Raw genomic sequence first — 19,102 nt, forward strand, 5'->3', positions numbered from 1 at the left:
TTTAAAAAATCCAGCAACTTTTTTTCTCTGAGTAACAAGGGCCAAACCAAAGGGAATAAATACGCTCATCTGAATGGCTGTTTCAGATCAGTAGCATTACTGTACAGAAAAAGGAGCTCCTGCACAAGAACAGACCAAAAAGCTGGGTTCCCAGACTAATTACTGTATGCTGTCTGTATTTCCCTTATCAGACAGGGGATCTGGCTTGTGAATAATCAATTGGGCAAAAATTTCATATTCTTATTCAGTCCAAGCTGCAGTGAAGGCCTAAGGCGGCTTCAGCTTAACACAAGAACCTTAAATTGAAAGTAGTTACCAAAGCTTTAGAAGTTTTATTTACCCAAATACAGCAAAAGTTGCTTCTGGCAAAGCTGGAGGAAATGCCCAAACTCAGAAGCACAGCTGCAATTTGCCCAGCTCAAGAGGCTCTAGGCTCCTTCAGCTGTCCTGCACAGACTGGATGCTGAGCTCTGCCCTTGCTGGGGTGACGCAGAGCTTCTGCAGGAGCTTCCTTTGGCAGCAAGGAGCAGCTGTAGCAAGACAAGGGTGGACATCTCTCCTGGAGCTAAGCCAAGCCTGCAAAGGCTGAGATCAGCACCAAATATGGGGGGTGCCCATATCCAGCTCTAAGAAATGCTGTGCTGCTGTCACACTACTGCTGCTCCACAAGGAAGCTGTCAGCTCTGCCAGCTCGGGGGTTAAACTCGATTATCCCAAAACTGCACTTTGGTCCTTCCCTGATGCTCCTGGGAATGACTGCTAAAATTCAAAAGGAGACCTTCTGGGTGTGCATGGTATCATGTTGTGGAAATGACTTTCAGTAAATAATAGGTTTTTCTTCATCCAAATATGAATAATCACTCAGAGTATCTTATTTCAAAAGCAGTATTTATTTTTTCATCAGGATAAGACACATTACATACTGCATCAAGTAAAAAGTACTGCTAGGAAAGCTGCATTTAACTGAGATAAAAATAATATACATAGATTGCACTTGAGAAAGTAGGCTCTATCCCAGAAGAATATAGTAAATAAAAAGCTAATGTTTGGCTTGAAATTAGGACTCTTTCTGAATTGCCTTTGATAATGTATTTATTTTGGGGGGTTTCCAATTCTACTAATAAAACTGAACCAGATTAGTTTTTTTTCAATATCTTTGCTCTTTAAATTAAAGTTCTATGTAAACAACAATTATACAAAGACAAAAGAGGAAAAAAGTATGAAGATACACCTTTGCAATTTCTGCTAATAAATAAAAAGGAAAAATTTTTCTGTTTTTTGGGTTCACCAGGGTCACTGCAGGTGACTTTCAGGTCTTGGGTTTTGGGGAACTTTTCTTAGTTCACATGTATGTCATCATCCCCAGACTGCCACATGAAGCCCATCCTTGACTCTCCTGCACTGGCTGGGAGCATGGTGTCTGTATGGCAGCAGGAAGCAGTGAATGGTTCCATTAATTAGTAAGTGGTGCAGGAGTAATACTTTAAACTTTGTGACAAACTTAGCTTATATTTAAGAAGCTAAACCTATCGTTAAGTAAGAGGACTTTTTTTTCACTTTGCAACTGAATTTTTCTGTTGAACCCTGGCATTCAATGCTGCCTTTATCTAACTCTGCTGAATTTTCAGCTGTTAAGTCTATAAGGAGTATTCATACTATCTACCTCTGTAGATGTATAAATCAAATTTCTAATCTTTCTCTCTAGTCAAAGGAGAGAAAGGAATGCTCCCAAACTGTGTGATTTCAACCTTTGGACTAAGGCACACTATGGGAGAGCCTCTCCCAGTTGCCTCTAGGGGTAACTCAAGCTCCCAGCCAAGGCTGCATCCCCCTAGTGAGGAGGCACAAGCGCCCCCCACAACCCAAGGCTGTTGGGGTGGGCAAGCAGGCAGTGCTGTGTGGCACACACCTGGTGCAGCACTGCCTGCTGCCTGTTTCCCTTGGAGGGTGGGAATCAAAGGACCACTTAGAGCACAAAGCCTTGTGAAACTTGTGTATCCTGCAACCAATGCTAACTATGAAATCAGAGTGCTTGGGCATGATTCATTTAGAGATACAAACAAGAGTGCAGTATCGCAAAAACAATCTGTATCACCAAGGTCTTGCATGCAAATTTATTCCAAACTTAGCTAAAACTTATGGAAGGGCTGGGTCAATCTTGTTATTAAGCTAGAGACAGAAAAAGAATGAGATGTTCTTTAAATAGTCCTGAACTACAAAATGAAGGTGGTAATCTTTGGTTACAGGGCTGTTCTTTAAATGTGAATTGCTTTGAAAAATGATGAATCACTTCCCAAGTAAGCATTCAGGAGCATTTTTAAACAGACATCTGGGAGCCAGAGAGGAAAAATTAATATAAATAATAAAACCCCCACACTTTCTGAATCTCCAAGGTTGAAGTACATGAAAGAAAGTAACACAACATTTCTAAGGGATCTTTCAGCAAAGTTTTGCTGAAATTATAAAAAAGCACTTACAGAATACTTGAGCTGATGAAGAGGGAAAATGAGAACATTAGGGTGCTTTTGCAACAAACCTGTGGAGTACTAAAACATACTGGTTTGAAGGCTTTGTATTCTATAGCACATGCCATTTTCCACTACTTATAATGCATTATTGTCAACCTACTTCACTCCTTCAGAGAGACAGAAAGACAAGAGCACACAGACAAGAGGATTCAATGCAGCCTATGTCTACTATAAAACATAAAACCTCAGCCATTAAATGTGCCATTCTATTCCTGCTGTTACATTAATGCTCAGAACTCCAATTCTTTGTGAAACTTAAATCTGCCTGTTTTTTAAATTGTTGGAGCAGCGTTTGAAAATCCTTAAAGCTAGTTTGGAAGGATCTTTTTTGTTTTTCAGCTAGAGCACTTTTGTAATAGTTTAAAAAGCATAGGAAGCTATGCTGTAGCTTTTAAAGTGCTAATTTTATTATGAGGTGGTATTTAGTAATATGCTTCTGGAAGTTAATAAATGGTCCACATTTTCGATGACTGACAGACATACTTAATGAGTTAACATGCTTCAGCAAAATGCAATTAAAAAAAAAGAACTTCACTGTCAACACTTTAACCATGGCAATACACAGAGCTGGAATGAGACAACTAACCTCAGATAACTAAGATTAATGCATCTATGACAAAGTTAAAGAACAAATAAAGAAACCCCAAACCAAATAATGATAATTAAATCTCAAACACAGTTTTGTTTCCCAGTAACACAACTTCAAAACACATCAATATTTTCAACAAACAAGTGCCCTATCTTCATCTCCTCCACAGGGAAGCACGGAACTCCTTGAACTGATGCAAGGAGGATCCAAGGGGAGGGCTGTCTCTCCCATCTCTGTATAGAGGGGGCTCCTCTTGGGCAACAGTGGGGCCGCTCTGGGCAAGGGGCAGGAATCCAGATCAGGTAGGTAGTGACCAAAATCAGTTACAGTCCACAGGTATTAAACTGGGGAGCTGGCAGGAGCCCCCTCTTGCAGAAGCACTTGGGTGATGGCTGCCATGGAGCCACTACGGCAAAAGCGCCAGCCTCAGCACCTCCTACCACCCTCAGCATCCTGGCTCATGCAAAGCATCTACTAATTTCAGCATACGATTTGCTCAAGTACAAACAGTGAGACTTGATTTTACTGATGTGTGATTTTATGTAATGATGAATTTTAAGCATTCTATCTCACTCTGTTGGGCCAGAATGCTGGGAAGTTCCCTCTAAGAGTGGGACAAACCATTTTGCACTCCTACAGGACAAATTCTCTCCTCATTTATACCCACCATAAAACCCTACCAACCATCAGGCAAGCTGAGGAGGTAGAAATGGGAGCAGAATTTGAGTGTAGGAACTGCTGAGTGAAAAGAAACACAATGCTATTTCATTGCCAGCTACCACAAATACTTACATACCTGGTATTTAAATTCAGTGGGCACTGTGTGCCTAAGGACTGCAATTGAGCTTTTTAAATCTCAGCCCTCAGAATCTAGCTACAGAAAACCACAATCCTAAATTCCTGGATGCTGATATATAAATGTATGATATATCTGTTTAGTTGCCATGGCACTAATCAGCACAGTAATGATTTTTGCTAATTGCAAAGGCAGGCTAGTAGCAAATTTCAAATGATTAGTGAGTAAAGGTCCTCAGAGCAATCCTGCTTGAAAGTAAATGCCCGGTAAGATGCAATTAGTGTGCCTGTTTTCTTCTTTTCTTTCTTTGTTTTTCCTTTTTTATCGGGGTGGTCTTGAACTGCAGACACAATCACAACGCTCATGGTGATCCAGCTGTATGTCTACCAAGGACATGTTGTTCCTGATTCTGCCTCTTCTTCTGGTATGGCCAGCCTCAGGGATGAACTTCAGCACCTGGGAGGATCAACAAAAATGCACTGAATTAGAAAACGCTGTTCGAGATCTGAGGATGAGAACAGCCCATAATGGCCCTGACCATCATTAATTTGGACACATTTTTGTTCTATTTCCAGCTTTTTCTTTGCACACTTTGACATCCTGCTATATTGTTTGTCCTGGAGCTTGGACAGACTGTATTTTTTCCTACATCAGGTATCTTTGTATGATGCAGTTTCCTAACCACGTCCAGAGTTGCTCCTTTGCATGTGAACTATCAAGTAGGTTTCCTTTGGCTCATTTTTGCAGTCCTATTCCTTTTTGAGTTGCCTTGTCCCTCCTCTCCCTTGTAGAATATTTCTGCTTTTAAGAACAAGGAACATTTTTTATGCAATTTGAAATTTCTGAAGCACAAATCATTAGAATTTGTCCTAAACTTAAATACTTGTGAAGAGCAGAAGGAGATGAAGGAGCTTGCACAAAATATGTGTCAGATATCACTGAATTTCTGTGGAATCAACCTAAATTATTCTGAAGAATTTAATGTAAATAATATCAAGCAAACAAGAAAACAAAATTACTTCCTAGGGAAGTATGCATCATAATAGACACTTCTGAAAAAATTCTATCTAGAGAAGATGATCTTGAGACCCCAAGAAGGTGGCTGTAAGTTGTAAAGAAGAGCTAGCTCGGCCAAGTGACTGCTAGATCAGCTGGATTTCTCTTGCTTGTTCAAAGATGGAGAGGTGTCTGTTAAGTGCATGACCTCCCAAAACCAGTGGCCACCTGGGAAGTGGGACCTAAATGTCCGTAACACCTCAGCCACTGAAGCACCCACATTTCTGCCCTAACAGATCATACAGGTTTGTAACTAAGAGATCACTCTGTTACTCAACAACTCTTTTTATGCCTTTTTACAAAGCAGTTTCTGTACTTGGATGTCATAACACCACATGAGAGTTGATATGGTTTCGGAAATTACCGGGAATAAGAGACTGAGCGTCAAATCAACAGAGTATTAGCATTTTTCAATAGAATTAGAAAGTCCCAGAAAGTAAATGTGAAGCACTTGCCAAAGGACAACCAGAAATGCTGTGCAGGGTGGGTGGGGAAGGGCAAGCAGGTTAGCAGCTCTCAGGATGAGACCATTTGTTCTCTGCCCCTAATGCCTTGAGGCTAGAAAAGTCATGAGATACAACAAAAGTGATAAGCACTGAACACAGTCTATTATTTTGTTCTCTGTTTTGTGATGAAATTTGTATTTAGTCTATGTAATACTGAAAGGAAGGACTGTGCCTAAGCAAGGTACAGACATGGTGCTGTACTGTGTTGGAAAAACAGAATTACTTTGCCCTGTTAGAAATGCAGAAATGTAATTTTACTTTTTTTTTTTTTTTTTTTTTTTTTTTAGCAACAAAAATAAATCCTGATGGATAGTAGGAAAATTTGCTGTATCGCACTGTCATCCTGAGCACAAAGGAACTGAACCCAATCAGGCTGCTGCAATTATTACAGAGCTAAAAATAGACAACAACTTCAAAGATTTTTTTTTCAGAAAATGTACTTTAAAAATCGAGTACAGATGCTGACACTGAACCCATGATAAATTCCTTATTTAAAGAAGTCTTCCAGCAAATTATGGCCAATCCAAATGACTTGCAGTTTGCAAAATTGTAGGGTAGGTAGATCTGATTTTTTCCAGCTGAGAGCAAATCAAATTATGCAATGGGATAAGAGTAAAGATGTGGACTGTATTTAAGTTAACAGACCATGTGACAGCTTGGGGACTTTGCCTGTGTTTTTCATAAAGAAGCATGAGCAAAGTATATAGGCTTTGCTGATAAGAAAATGAATTGTCAGGCACTTCCTCAGACAAGACAGGAAAACAGTGATTGAACACAGCTGAAATTATCAAATCACAGAGTCCTTTACATGGGAAAAGACCTCTGAGATCATGGGTCTAACCCTCATTCCAGCACCGGCAATTCAACCTCTAATTTCTGTCCCCTAACGTCACATCTCACATGCTTTTTGAATACTTCCAGAAATAGCAACTCTCCCACTTCTCTGGGCAGCCTGTTTCAATGTTTGACCATTGTTGCAGTAAAGAAAATTTCCCTTATATCCAGTCTAAACCTCTCCTGGTGCAAGTTGAGGCTATGTCCTCTTGTTCTGACACTTGTTATCTGGGAGAGGAGACCCATCCCACCTGGCTACACCCACATTTCAGGCACTCAGAGAGTCATAAGGCTCCCCCTGAGCCTCTTTTGCTCCAGTCTGAATACCCTGAGCTCCCTCAGATGTAAGACTTGTGCTCCAGACCCTTCTCCACTGGATTGGAGGTGTGGCCTCAGCAGTGCTGAGTGCAGGGGGACGGTCACTGCCCTGCTCCTGCTGGCACAGCAGTGCTGATCAGGCCATCGGTCACCTGGGCACACCCTGGATCATGTTCAGCTGCTGTTGACGAGCACCCCAAGGTCCTTTTCTGCCAGACAGCTTTCCAGGCACTCTGCTGCATCCTGCAGCCCTGCCTGGGGTTGTTGGCTTTGTGGAACCTCACACAACTGGTCTCAGATTCAGCCTGCCCAGATCCCTTTACAGAGCTACTTTAATAGCTGATCACAGAACTGATATTCAAAGCTCCTGTCTCAAACACACCTAGTAGTTTTGTTTTCATCTAAGTACAAGGGAATTGAAAAGAATCTGGAAGTAAGGCCATTTCTGGTGACCACAGTAGAAGGAAGACAACCCTTTATTCTGAAAATAGCTGCTGTTTATTTATCACATGGTCACGTCCTCAAAACTGAGGAACTACTGAATTAATGAGAGTAGGTAAAATAAATTCTGTTCAGGACACTTTACCATTCATTTATTGGGTCAGTAGTTGTAAGAAAATATGGATATAACAGGTCTAGAATGCTCTTCTAAAAGGCTTTTTTTTTTTTTTTTTTTTTTTTCGGGGTGAAAAAGAACTACCTTGTAGTTTTCAAATAAAAGGATCAGTGTCTGTCACTTCTCATCAAATTACAGTGTCTCAGCTACTCAGATCATTTCCTCACAAAGAGCAGGTAACTCCAGTCATGTCCTTCTCATGAAACATTGAGTAAATTATGGTCATAAAATGATTAAAACAATTAAAATAAAATGAAGACAGACTATTCTGCTTTTGAGCTAGATTTGGTGCTTATAGGTAATACAAAAAAAAAAAAAAAAAAAGTGCAGCAGGGCATTTTCAGTGCAGAGAGCCCCATAAGAGCACACCAAGATGCTGCATGTCATTTTACTTTGTAGATGTGCCTGAACATCTGAGAAGTTTCAGGGTAATATGACTGTAGCCACCCTATAACTTTCCTTGGGGGCAACAATGTAGGAAATATAAAGAAAATACTTCTACGTGTTTCCCTGCCAGCAATGTTCCTCATTGATCATGTATTGAATTTGGATGCTAGTTTCTGAAAGCATCCTTAAATGAGATCAAAGCCATGACAAAAACCAGGATCTGGAGGCTGAAGCCAGATAACTTCAAGTGGAATTAGAACACACTTGTTTAAGTCAAGCCCACTCACCACTTGGACACCCCTCCAAGGAACTGGGAGTTTCTAGCCTGTTTGAGGACTGCCTTTCCAGGAGGTGTATGGTACCAGTTTGGGTTGTGCTCTGGGGAGTACAGGAAGTCAGGGCTGATGGCCCCCATCATCTCAGCAGGTCTGTAAGAACACTTAAGAGCTCTTAACACTTCAAGATCTGGGGCTGAGGACAGCAGAGTGACTGCCAGGAAGAGGACCCAGCTGGAGAGAACTTGCTCATCCTGATCCATACATGGCATGCCTCCAGTAGAAGCTGGAATAAAGCAGCAACTACAGAGCATGATTCACCTGAAACACCCACTTCTGGCAGGGCTAGCTCTGGGGACTAGGAAAGGAGCCCAAAGCTTGGACTCAAAGTGTTAGATGGGCAGAGCCAGATGAGGGGAACCATCCCTTCAGGATTTGCTGATGGTCCTAGCCAGGAATCACTGACCCTTGAAGTCAGGCAACATTTATCCATGACAGTCCATGATGGCTGATTTCTGTTTTATTAAAAAGCAAATAGTGATAGCAAACCCAGTCAAAACAACAACAACAACAAAAAAAAATCCCCATAGGCATTTTTGACTTATCATTTACTTATTAGTAACAACATTATTTTTTAAAATTCTTGATCAGTATTTTAAGCACCAACAAAAAATTGAAGCCTCACTCAAAAACTGGCTTTTTTTTTTCCTTTATGACTAGCTTAAGAAACCTACAGAAAATCAATAATATGACTATGGCTTACCCAATATCTAATTAGCTTCATATTCTTGTGACAGAGGATGGTGAGCAACTCGGGATGTTATTTTAGATAGTGAAATTTGTACTTTGCAGAACTTATTTTAAAATTCTGCTATGCAGCATTATCTAATCTCCTTCTGCACATCTAAAAATAACACCATTCAAGCATGAAAACCAAATTATATTTGTCTGAGATTCATGAAAGAGGAAGCCTCAAAAGTGCAAAACATTCCACACAGATCCAAGTTCTGATAGACATAAAAAATCTTACTTTGCAATTTTTCAAAGTTATCTAATCCAAAGGTCACACATGGTTCAGCTGTGCTCTGAGTATAAGAAGCCAAATATTATGGGAATGTGGTTCATAATGTAGTACAAGGACCTTTACTCTAGTAGGAACATAGCCTAAACCAATGACATAGACCCAAAGATGTATTCTTTCTTACCAGAGATAATTACAGGGTATCAGTGACAAGAAAAATGAGTTGGCTTGGTGATCAGAGGTAGCAAGCAAACTAAGGGATTATTAAATATAGATGGGATTATTGTTTCTATTTTTTTTTTGTATGCATAAGAAACACCTGGTTTTAATACAAGAAACATGGGGAAAATAAATTGGCTTAAAAATCAAGTACCTGAAGCACTCACTAATGCTATGATGTTTTTGACATAAATGACATCAACAAGAGCCTCACTTCTCCTAATCTTGTCAGGAATTATGTGTGCATTATGCTACAACTGTTGTTTTCTCACTGACTAGATACAGGTGTTCCTCCTTCACAAACTGCCTCTCTGTCCTGACATGTATCACAGGATGTCTCACTCAACTTTCAGATGTCAACCCAAGAACTTAATTTTTTAACTAGTTTAAAATGAACCTTTTTTTCTCACTGCACTTCTGTGCTTTCTCTGCTCATCCTGTGACCTAGCAGTCATTTCTGACTCATTTTGTTTCCTTGTACTTGCATTCCAAATAAATCCCATTGCTGCTTCTTGTACAATATTCCATGAATTAACTCTTTTGTCAGGCTAATTCTATGCCTTTATTACCATAACAACCTTTTATCTCCTTTATACATGTACTATCAACTCCAGGACATACAACAATCAGACCATATTCCTTGCACATTGCTTTGATGATTCTAGCTCTTTTTAATCCCTTAGCAAATTCCCTTTGTTGTGTCAGCAGCATTTGGATCAATTTTTGACCAGTTATCTTATGTTTCCCTGTGTAAGGATAGGCTGAGAATTATTGTCTTCTCTCTCAAGTGCCTCCTTAAGGTTTGCTTCTCATTTCTCTGAAAAATAAAAGAAGAAAAAAAACCCTGACAGCATCAAATTGTATTAGTTACATTTCTTAACTCCATTGCAGTAACTTTGTCTTACTGAAGATGCACTTTTTAATTCTCTATTGTGCTCCCATGTTCTTTTCTCCCATATAATATTCCCTCTGTCTTGCTTTCCCTTTGAAATGTTGGGTTCAGTTGAAGCTGTTTTTTATGCCCCAGCAACTTGTGCCAAGAGACAGCATCATGTGCTCTGGGGTACCTACTGCCTCTCTCAACGCAACCAATGGTTATGAAATTGCCAACCTAACACTAATCAAAACTTTCTTTCTGAGAATTAACTGAATGTATGTCCAGTGAAGGCACTAGACAAGCTGCAGTCAACTTGAATGGAGGCATAATGCTTCAAAAAGGGGTAGGATGGAGGAAGAAGCACCTTATAGACAGTGGACAACACATCAGGCTTTACAGGAGAGACAAATAAGTAGGTAAAAGTTGCAATCAGGTTTTCTTTTTTCCTTATATGTCCCTTAGCTGTGCAGCTCAGCACCGTGTTTGCAGAGTTTAATACATTCTGACAAATTCTGGTTGCTACCTTAAGAGCACTTATTCCCCATGGAAACTTGTTTCACATCTCATCAGTTACAGCAATGAGATGGGGAAACTGATTTCTCATTTCTCTGGGGTATGTGCATGCTGGCTGGATTGCACAGCCACAGCCACAGCCACAGCTGAACTAAGTCCTGGCCTGAGTTCTCCCACACCTTCTCCGTGCTGAGTAATCTCCAAGTTTAGAGCCTGTAACTCTTTAAAGTGATGCTCCAGGCATTTTTAAGGAAATTAACTGCAATGGGAAACACACTTTTATATCAGGTCTGATAGCCATAGGGCTGAGCTTTAATTAAGGTGTGCTGCATCCATTTCTATGTATTGCTTTGTCTTTCCCTTGCACGGGGCATTGCAACATAACTCAGTATCACTTATGGCAGACTATGCCTCAGAGACGTTTTCAGACACTGTCAGAACTTAGCCTGCTTGGTTTGAAGGGTTCATGACACTATGTGGTAAGTCATGAGTATTTGTCCAGAGTATTTGCTCTGCTCCAAAGCAAACCCAGAAGCCATGGAAAACCACAGAGCATCACAAGACTCCTGCAAGGAAAAAAAAAAAAAAAACAACCCACCAATAAAACTATCTGTTTACCCAAGTTATGACCCCATCCATTTCTGAAAACTGCTGAGTATTTTGGTAAAGTCATGGCAAACTTCCAGGCTATAAAGAAGACCAAAGATCTCATGATTAACATCTCCCAGGGCAATAAAGAAAAAGCTACCCCTTATTGTGGCCATCTCATGTTCTCATTTTCCCTGCCTTTGCAACACTTCCTATAGTCAAGCATGATAGAAAAGATCTGTACATTCCGTTCAGGGACTGGAGCAGCACTCTCAGCTTGGGAAAATTAAAGGCTCCACATGACAACTATTAGTCCTGAGAGGCTAGGCTAGGAGAGAGTGCTTGGTGATTACAGTGGGAGGCTTTGAACAGGAACTGAGAGGGAACTTAAAGGCATTAAGACCATAAGGAAGATAACCTTGAAATCTCTTTGGACTAGAAGCTTATCTTTCAAGAAACACCCTGGATTTTAAGGTCTCCACAACTGCCAACATGCACCTACTCCAGCACTCGCCACAAAGCCAAAAAGGAGCCTGTTGCTTCTGGAAAATTTGTCTGCCTTTCTCACACAAGAAATACTAGGTAGCTCAGAAATGTCAGGGAACTTTTAAGTAATCTCCAGAGATATTTTTACTTTTGAGGACAAGCATATCCATGTGCAGGACACAAAGCTCTTGCAGGCTCAGGAGCTTAGTAGATGAAGTTCCAGGATAGAATTTGGGGGAAAAGGACTCAGTTTCAGCTACTTCAAACACTTTCTTTGCTCCATGACCTAATATTTCCTTCTGGTGTCTTCTGTAACTCAAATTAACTGAGATTTGTGTTTGAATCTGGCCTATGTCCTCCTGCAGTAGAAGGCCGAGCTTTTTAACCAAATTAATGGTGCTGGGGATTCATAAAGTGTAAAGCTCCATTCTTCGTTATGCAACTAAAGGCTCTTTGGATAAGGTTAGTGGGTTTCAAATTGGCTTTTAAGAGAGTAAACTGGCTTGATGGTTCTAAAACTGACATGTGGAGAGGCCTCAGTGCTTTTTCTACCTGGTATTTTAGTAAAATTAAAGTGTCAAAGGAGAGTAAGAATAAAACTGATTAACTGTGTGTGGCTAATAATAATAATAAAGTTGAAAACATTTTGGACTAAAATTAATGGACAAATCTTTAGTATGTCATACATGAATTTATCTGCATGACTTCCACTCATGTTAATGGGAGACACTTCGCTAAATATCTGCTCAGTGAGATGTTAATTCATCCCTAAGGGATAAAATTTAAATTTAAACTTACAAAGGCCATTTAATGTTAAAGATGAAACACTGTCTTGAATTAATATGGTTTTCAGAGTAGAAATTAGTAGGAAAATAAATTAGCAGTGATAATATATTTGTGTGAATATTGAATTTCCTGAATTTAGTGATTAATTTGGGGCAGTCATAAGTCATGACATTCTGATGCTGAGCAATACCTGGCTACTGTGTTATTCTGCTGTTCCAGCACTAGCTGTTTCAAAACACCTGAAAAAATTAAGTGCTTGACAATATATCTATAATCAGCATTTTTCTTTCTAGCTACTGTCAACAGCTGACTTAATTTCTGATACAGGTGGAACCCAAGATTCCTTGGTTTATATTTGACTTCTATTTTTTTTCAGAAATCTTCTGAATTATGCACAACTCATATTTAGTTGTTGAAATTCCATACAGATTTACTGTATGGTAAATCTGTAAAAAAAAAAAAAACAATTCCTTTTATAATTTTAAATTAGTTCCCTTCCAATCTCTCTTGTCCTTTTCTTAAGGAAAAGATTACTTAGGAAGGTCTAATTTTCCTTTAGCAACTATTCCTTATATCCCGTCTTCTACCATGTCCTCTCTTTAGATTTTTTTTTCCTAAATGAAATGATCCAAAACTTTTGAGCCACTTTCCTTAAAAATGTTTTGATCTGTACCTTCCCCTACATCTCTCATGATGTATGCTTGCTGCTTCTATTTATTTTTTCTAGTCCTGCCTTGTCCTTTTAAGCACTAGTGGTCAAAACCTAGTATAAGTCCCCCACCAGTTTATCCAGACCACAGTATTTGCTGTGTTATTACCCCTTCATCTCCATTCCTGCAGAAGACCATCGCTTGTCTTTTTCTTATCACTGCACTAAGCAAGTGTTTTCCTGAAGCTCTTCACAGTGAGTCACTGCTTGACTTTTAGCCCAATTTCCACCCCTCGTTTCTTCCTCCTCCCCTCACACACCCGGTGTTATATGAATAAATTGTTGAGACCACTCATCCTTAATGCTTGCTGCTTTTCTAACCTGCATTTATAAGCACTTACAAAGACCTTCTGAAATTCCTCACAGCCTTCTCTGCTGTTCAAGTATGTTATCTCCTGTGCCACCTGTCATTTTTGCCACCTCTCTGTTCACCTCCCTCCAGACTGAACACACATGAAATAACAATCTTTGTACTGGGGGCACCCTCAGATGGCCCTTTCCCATTTATAAAATTGCTTGTCTCTTCCACCTCGTTGCTCTTTATCTCTTAACCAGCTTCTAATCCATGTCTGATCTTGTCTGGCTGACTGTTTGCTCTCTGCAGGAGGTGCCAGTCCTTTTAGCATTTTTGTACAACATTGTGGTGCTGTATAAATATTTATTCACATATAAGGCATTCCGAGTTAATTTTATCAGCTCATAGTCATCTAGGTGCTTTATACGATTAATTTTTTTCCAATTAACTTTTCTACCACTGAGCTAAGGCTTTCTGCTCTGTAATTACTAGGGTCATCCCCTGCATCTTGTTTAAAATTAGAGAAAATATTAACTATTCTCCAGTCCTGGCATGTGGAGTATGCTGTATTCTGCAGTTTTGTGTGAGAAAATCTCTCTTACTTTTGAAAAGAGTAACCACACTGCTCTGGCCTTCAACAACCCTCTGCTATTGTGGCCCCAGGGTCTCTCAAGATAATGCCTTAATGTTATGAGCCTACATCGCATCCAGGTTTAAAGTTCCTAAAGTTCATTTTCACTTGGGCCTTAAACCAAGTGGTAAATCAGACTCTTACAAGAGATATGTGTCAGAAATAAGTCAGCATGGCATGCAGCAACCCTACCTTCCAACAAGTGGAAGGGAACTACCAAGTCACTTTCCGAGGTATGCTCACTTTAAGGAACATTGCTCATGACTTGATCGGAAAATACTGCGTTAGTGGCAAGAATACAAAATGCTCTTTCATTGTGTTTTTCCTCTCTAGATGCATCTGAATGGATTAAAATAATGGGCATTGCTCCTATGCAAAAATTTTGCTTTCCTGAAAAATTGCTGAGTAGGGGAAAAAAGCTAAGGCTGAGTGATTTAGCTGCCTTCTATAAGTAAGAAATCTGGAAGGCAAGAGAATTCACAAGTGACATAATTGGAATTTCCAAGTGTGAGTGTAAGTTTAAATCAAGAGGAAATGAAGTCAAATATCTGAAGGAACCCAAGTACCGGCGTTACTAAAAAGAGTATTTCCAGTGGTGTATACATTTACTTTGTATTAGTCCTTGACTGGGAAAAATCAGTCCAACATAAGGCTCATTCTTGAAACAAAGTTCACTAGGATGCTGTGGTGGCATCCACTCAGAGGTGGCAAAAGTTCTCTCCAACTTCTTCTAAATTAACTTACACATAAATATTGCCAACACCCCTTTCACATATATAGTCTATTAACATGCAGCACACACAGCTCTGAAAAAAGACTTCAGAATCCATGGAAGCAATAAATACCCAAAAATAAGTAATAAAGGAAGAATGAAAATACCTCATGATACTTTTTCACTGTTTTCCCTGACACGCAGGTGCAGGATTTCCAGTTTGGCGTCCCACAGCCACAATTTCCGCCACAGCGCTGGACAAGGAGGCAGCGGGGGAAGAAAACGACATTTGTCAGCTTCAGCTCCTCCCTTAAATTGACAGAGTAGTTCCTCGGAGTGCAGCTGTAACGCTTCACATCATCATTCAACCTGTCCAGGTCAACTGCAGTGCAAAAGAAGTTTCATTAGTGAGGTTAGTGTGGGACATTCCTCTGGTTTATACTGCTCCCCAGGCAGTCAATAACACAGAGTGATGGGGTGCTGGTTGAAAAATATGTGAACTATAGGAGTGATTTCTGAACAGATAAACATAAACCCACCAAATTTAAATCATTACAGGTGGCCATCCAGGCTGTCATCCTTCTCCTACTGAGTGCCACAGCACAGATCACACTGACTATGTAGGTGAAAGGAAGGTTTGCAGTAAAATACTGTCCTGAAAGCTGAAGAATGATAATTTTATTTGCTTTGTCAGTCATCGTTGGATCCTTGGGCAAGAGATTCCAGCTCTGCCACTCTCTTCGCTCCTCTGTTTATACCTGGCTTACTTAGATGCTAAGATCTATTTTTTTATTATGAGGAAAAACAAGGCCCTTCCTGTGGTCAGTAGAGAAATATTCTGGGGAGTGATTCATCCCTTCTATGGCAAGAGTATTTAGGACAGCCTGCCTGACTTTGTTTCTTAAGTTGCCTGTCTTATGAATAGAATTTAGATAATTCACTTTTAGATGGAGAAACCAATCTAAGCAGTATTAATTTCATATAGTAAATGTTACTATACTAGGCATACAAAAAATATAATTAAAATTAATAGACCCATTCAATGCCAGTAGTGGTTGATGTTTAAATGCCTAGTATGTGAGATATGTCATATAAACAAGTGGTAAAGCCAGCCGTAAAAATAACTTATAGACTATCAAATGTGGATTTAAATGCTGTTTATAGCTTTAGCTTGTAAAGCTAAAACAAAACCAAAAGACACTTTTATAAATATATTTCCCACAATTGTGACACAGTAATGAGTTCTATTTCAATAGAAATAGATTTCTTTTTCCTTCCTTTTCTGTCTTCTTCTTTCCTTAGATTTCTGTCCACCAACTAAGTATTCAAAGCTTAGTGATTCATTCAGGAGTGGGAGGCATGTGAACTTGTGTTGAGTTCGACTCCAAACAGTATTTGCTAACAGAGGTATCAAAGGAAAAGAGAGATGGCTCAAATGAGAAGTGAGGTAACAGGTTGTGAACATAACAGATTTTCAGGGCATGTTTAACAGGTCAACATGACCTCTGGTTCTGAGAACACTTGTGCTTTAATACAAATATGTGAAAATTTACAACAAAGACACTTCATACTTTCTGTGACTCAGGCTCTATCAACATCACTAAGTTAATTGTGGAAAAACCTGTTGATTTGTAAACATCATGCACCTTTACATTCTAACCTGGAGTTATTCACAAGGCTGATATGCAAGAGGCAAGGGTACATAAATATCGGAAGTGCTATTATAGAAAATCGTAGCAGATTCACTTTCCTGACAAGGTGTTATCTCAGTCAATGGGAATTTAGCAGATAAATTGCTATTTTATAGCAATTATGATACATTCCCCCACGAAATCTCAGTGGTTCTCTCTAGAGAGCTAACATCTCTCCAGAAGAGGTATAGATCATCCTCCTGCTATAAGCACAAAATCAATAGGACTGGTGGTATACTCATGCACTGAGAGAAAAATACACTGTGAGTGTCCTTAGCCAGGACTAGCAAGTCCAGGGCATATTGATTTCTTTGTTTTAACAGATGGTATTTTCTTCTCCACCGTCATTCTTCAAAGCCACCTCTTCTCACTGCAGGCTTTCAGGCTAATTCTTTCCACAAGGAGGTGTTTCTCACACCTCTAAACACTCTCATCAGGACCTTTGCCATCAGCTTTGCTAACTGGCGAAGCAAAGCACTAGCGGGCTACTATTCACTTCAGCCAACTGATGTGAAGGAAAAATCTACTAAAGGAAGAAGAAGGCTGAAAATTTTCTGCCTTCATCACAAATGGGAAAGCCTGGATCATCCACACTGACACTGCAGCAATCCAGGGGAATATCTATGAGATATTCAGATAAGCAGAAAGGTCTTGTTTTAGTGATGCTGAAAACATGAAAATAAGTAACCTCAAGCACAGAGAAGAAAAGCCTAAATAAACAATTTAAGAGATACACAACCCTCCATTAAAATTAATCTGAAGGTAAACACCTATACTCCTTTTTACTCTGGCCTACAGAACTGCAGTGCTTGGTGGAAATTAGGCAAGCATGCAGAGTACCTGTGAATAATGTATCCTGTACTCTAGTAGCACTACACCGACACATAAGTACAGTTCCCATTACCTAATTTAATCCTAAACTCTAGATCACAGTTTATTGCTCCCCAGCAAAAGAGCACATTTTATTCTTAACAACTCTCTCTGCTGAAAGCTTCAATATGCATTTTTTCCTGTCTTTGAATTGTTTTACTGTCTGGAGCTAGTCCATTTCCTCATCCATATAAGAATGAGATTTTACAGTACAGTCAGTTTCATGCATCACTTCACTGCTGTGACTAAAATGCAACCGAGCCTTGGTGTGATTGGTGTGAAATCCAGCTGCTTTACTTATCAAGGACTAAAACCACTGGAGTCCTTAATTTAAAACTAGAACTAAAACGTTCTTCAGACTGGATGCAAATAATTCCCAAGTATTATTGCAGAATGTTTGCATCAGTGACAGCTAAAAAGTAAGGCAAACATGAAAGAGATGCACTGGAGCATTAAACTGGATACTTGGGGCCCAATGTTTACCCCTTCCTTCCCTTAAATCCTCTGATTAAAACCATCCTCATTTCACTTAGCTTTATGGCATGTGTTTACTTCGAAGCATTCATCAAAATATTCTGTGATTCTGTGATCTTAATCAGAGGTAGGCACTGAAATCAGAGACTGCAGCTAATGCCATCTTTTATTCTGAAAAAGGGAGGCCTTAAAGACTGAAGAGAAAACCTCTGCTGCTGGTCACTGATTAATTTAAAAAGACTGGCGGTCTGTTAGGGTTGCTTTTAACACTTTATCTGCTTCAAATTCACACATGGTCTTAGCATCATCATATCTGAACAGTCTACACTTCTTTCATGCATCAGTCACACAGCAGAGCTGAAGTGTAATAGATGGCAGCCACCTTGCCATGGTTTTCCTATACTGCATATCAAAACCATCTACAAGCAAGGCAAGGAGGATTCAGGCAGCTTTAGACTTGTCAGCCCATGATAAAATTAAGGGACAAATCCTTCTTGAAAGCAATGCCCAGGTACATGGACTGTCGCCCTGATTCTTAAGATTTTCTAAAGCCTTCTGAGTTTACATTCTGTTAGAAAACTTTCCCACACATTTTCTATAAACAACATATTGTTTTGCATTCCTTCGTGGGGGTGGAGGAAGTTGATGTACTGGTCATTTGTCCAATGTCTTTGGAGAGGTGGCCCATTCACTCTCCAATCCACTGTCACCTTTGGAAAAGTATAAAAGTTGGAGTCAGAAAAATAAACTTTCTTCTTTTTTACCTTGCCATCGCAATGGCTCGTGTTGTGCTTTCTCGTGTCCTATAGCGACACATGACAGACAAGGGGGTGACTGGGAACTTCCAAAGTAAATTGAACAAGAGCAACCTCAGAGCAGGCTACAATGAGACATCTGTCTTGCTGGATGTGGTGAAAGCAGCAGAACCATCCACTGATTTTTTAAAGTGACCCATAGCATACTCACAGCCAGAATTCTGAGATCTAATGGAATAGGTGGACTACAAATTCAGGACATAACTGGAATATCTGAGAGACCTGATGAAAATGGTTAGCAATTCCAAGTACAACTGGTAGCTGGTTAATATTTGTGTTCCCCACAGGGTAAGGCTGGGGTCAATACTGCTAAAGATCTTCAGGTAAACTAGAGGCATTGTAAAAGCTATCAAAGACATTCAGAACAGTGATGTATCTGACTGAAGCTATGGTGTGGCTGAACTGGATTTGGAAAATTCACAAATAAGCTGGAGAGGCACTTTTTACAAGGGCAAGTAGTAATAGGACAAGGGGATATTACTTCATACTAAAAAAAGGTAGGTTTAGATT

General features: G+C 39.7%; 1 protein-coding gene across 2 annotated transcripts in view; it reads right to left on the reverse strand.

Annotated features, from left to right (window-relative positions):
• Positions 1–4,002: 4,002 nt before the first annotated feature.
• The window catches only part of PDGFD (platelet derived growth factor D), a 133,293-nt gene continuing 118,193 nt past the window's right edge, over positions 4,003–19,102 (reverse strand). For both annotated transcript variants that reach the window (XM_021529341.3, XM_021529339.3), the window contains exons 6-7: positions 14,910–15,124; positions 4,003–4,369 (exon numbers count right to left, since the gene is read on the reverse strand). In XM_021529341.3, the coding sequence (XP_021385016.1) occupies positions 4,235–4,369; positions 14,910–15,124 (350 nt within the window). In that variant the 3' untranslated portion in view covers positions 4,003–4,234. The remainder of the gene's footprint in view (positions 4,370–14,909; positions 15,125–19,102) is intronic.

Source organism: Lonchura striata, chromosome 2 (assembly GCF_046129695.1).
Source record: "Lonchura striata isolate bLonStr1 chromosome 2, bLonStr1.mat, whole genome shotgun sequence".
NCBI lineage: Eukaryota > Metazoa > Chordata > Aves > Passeriformes > Estrildidae > Lonchura > Lonchura striata.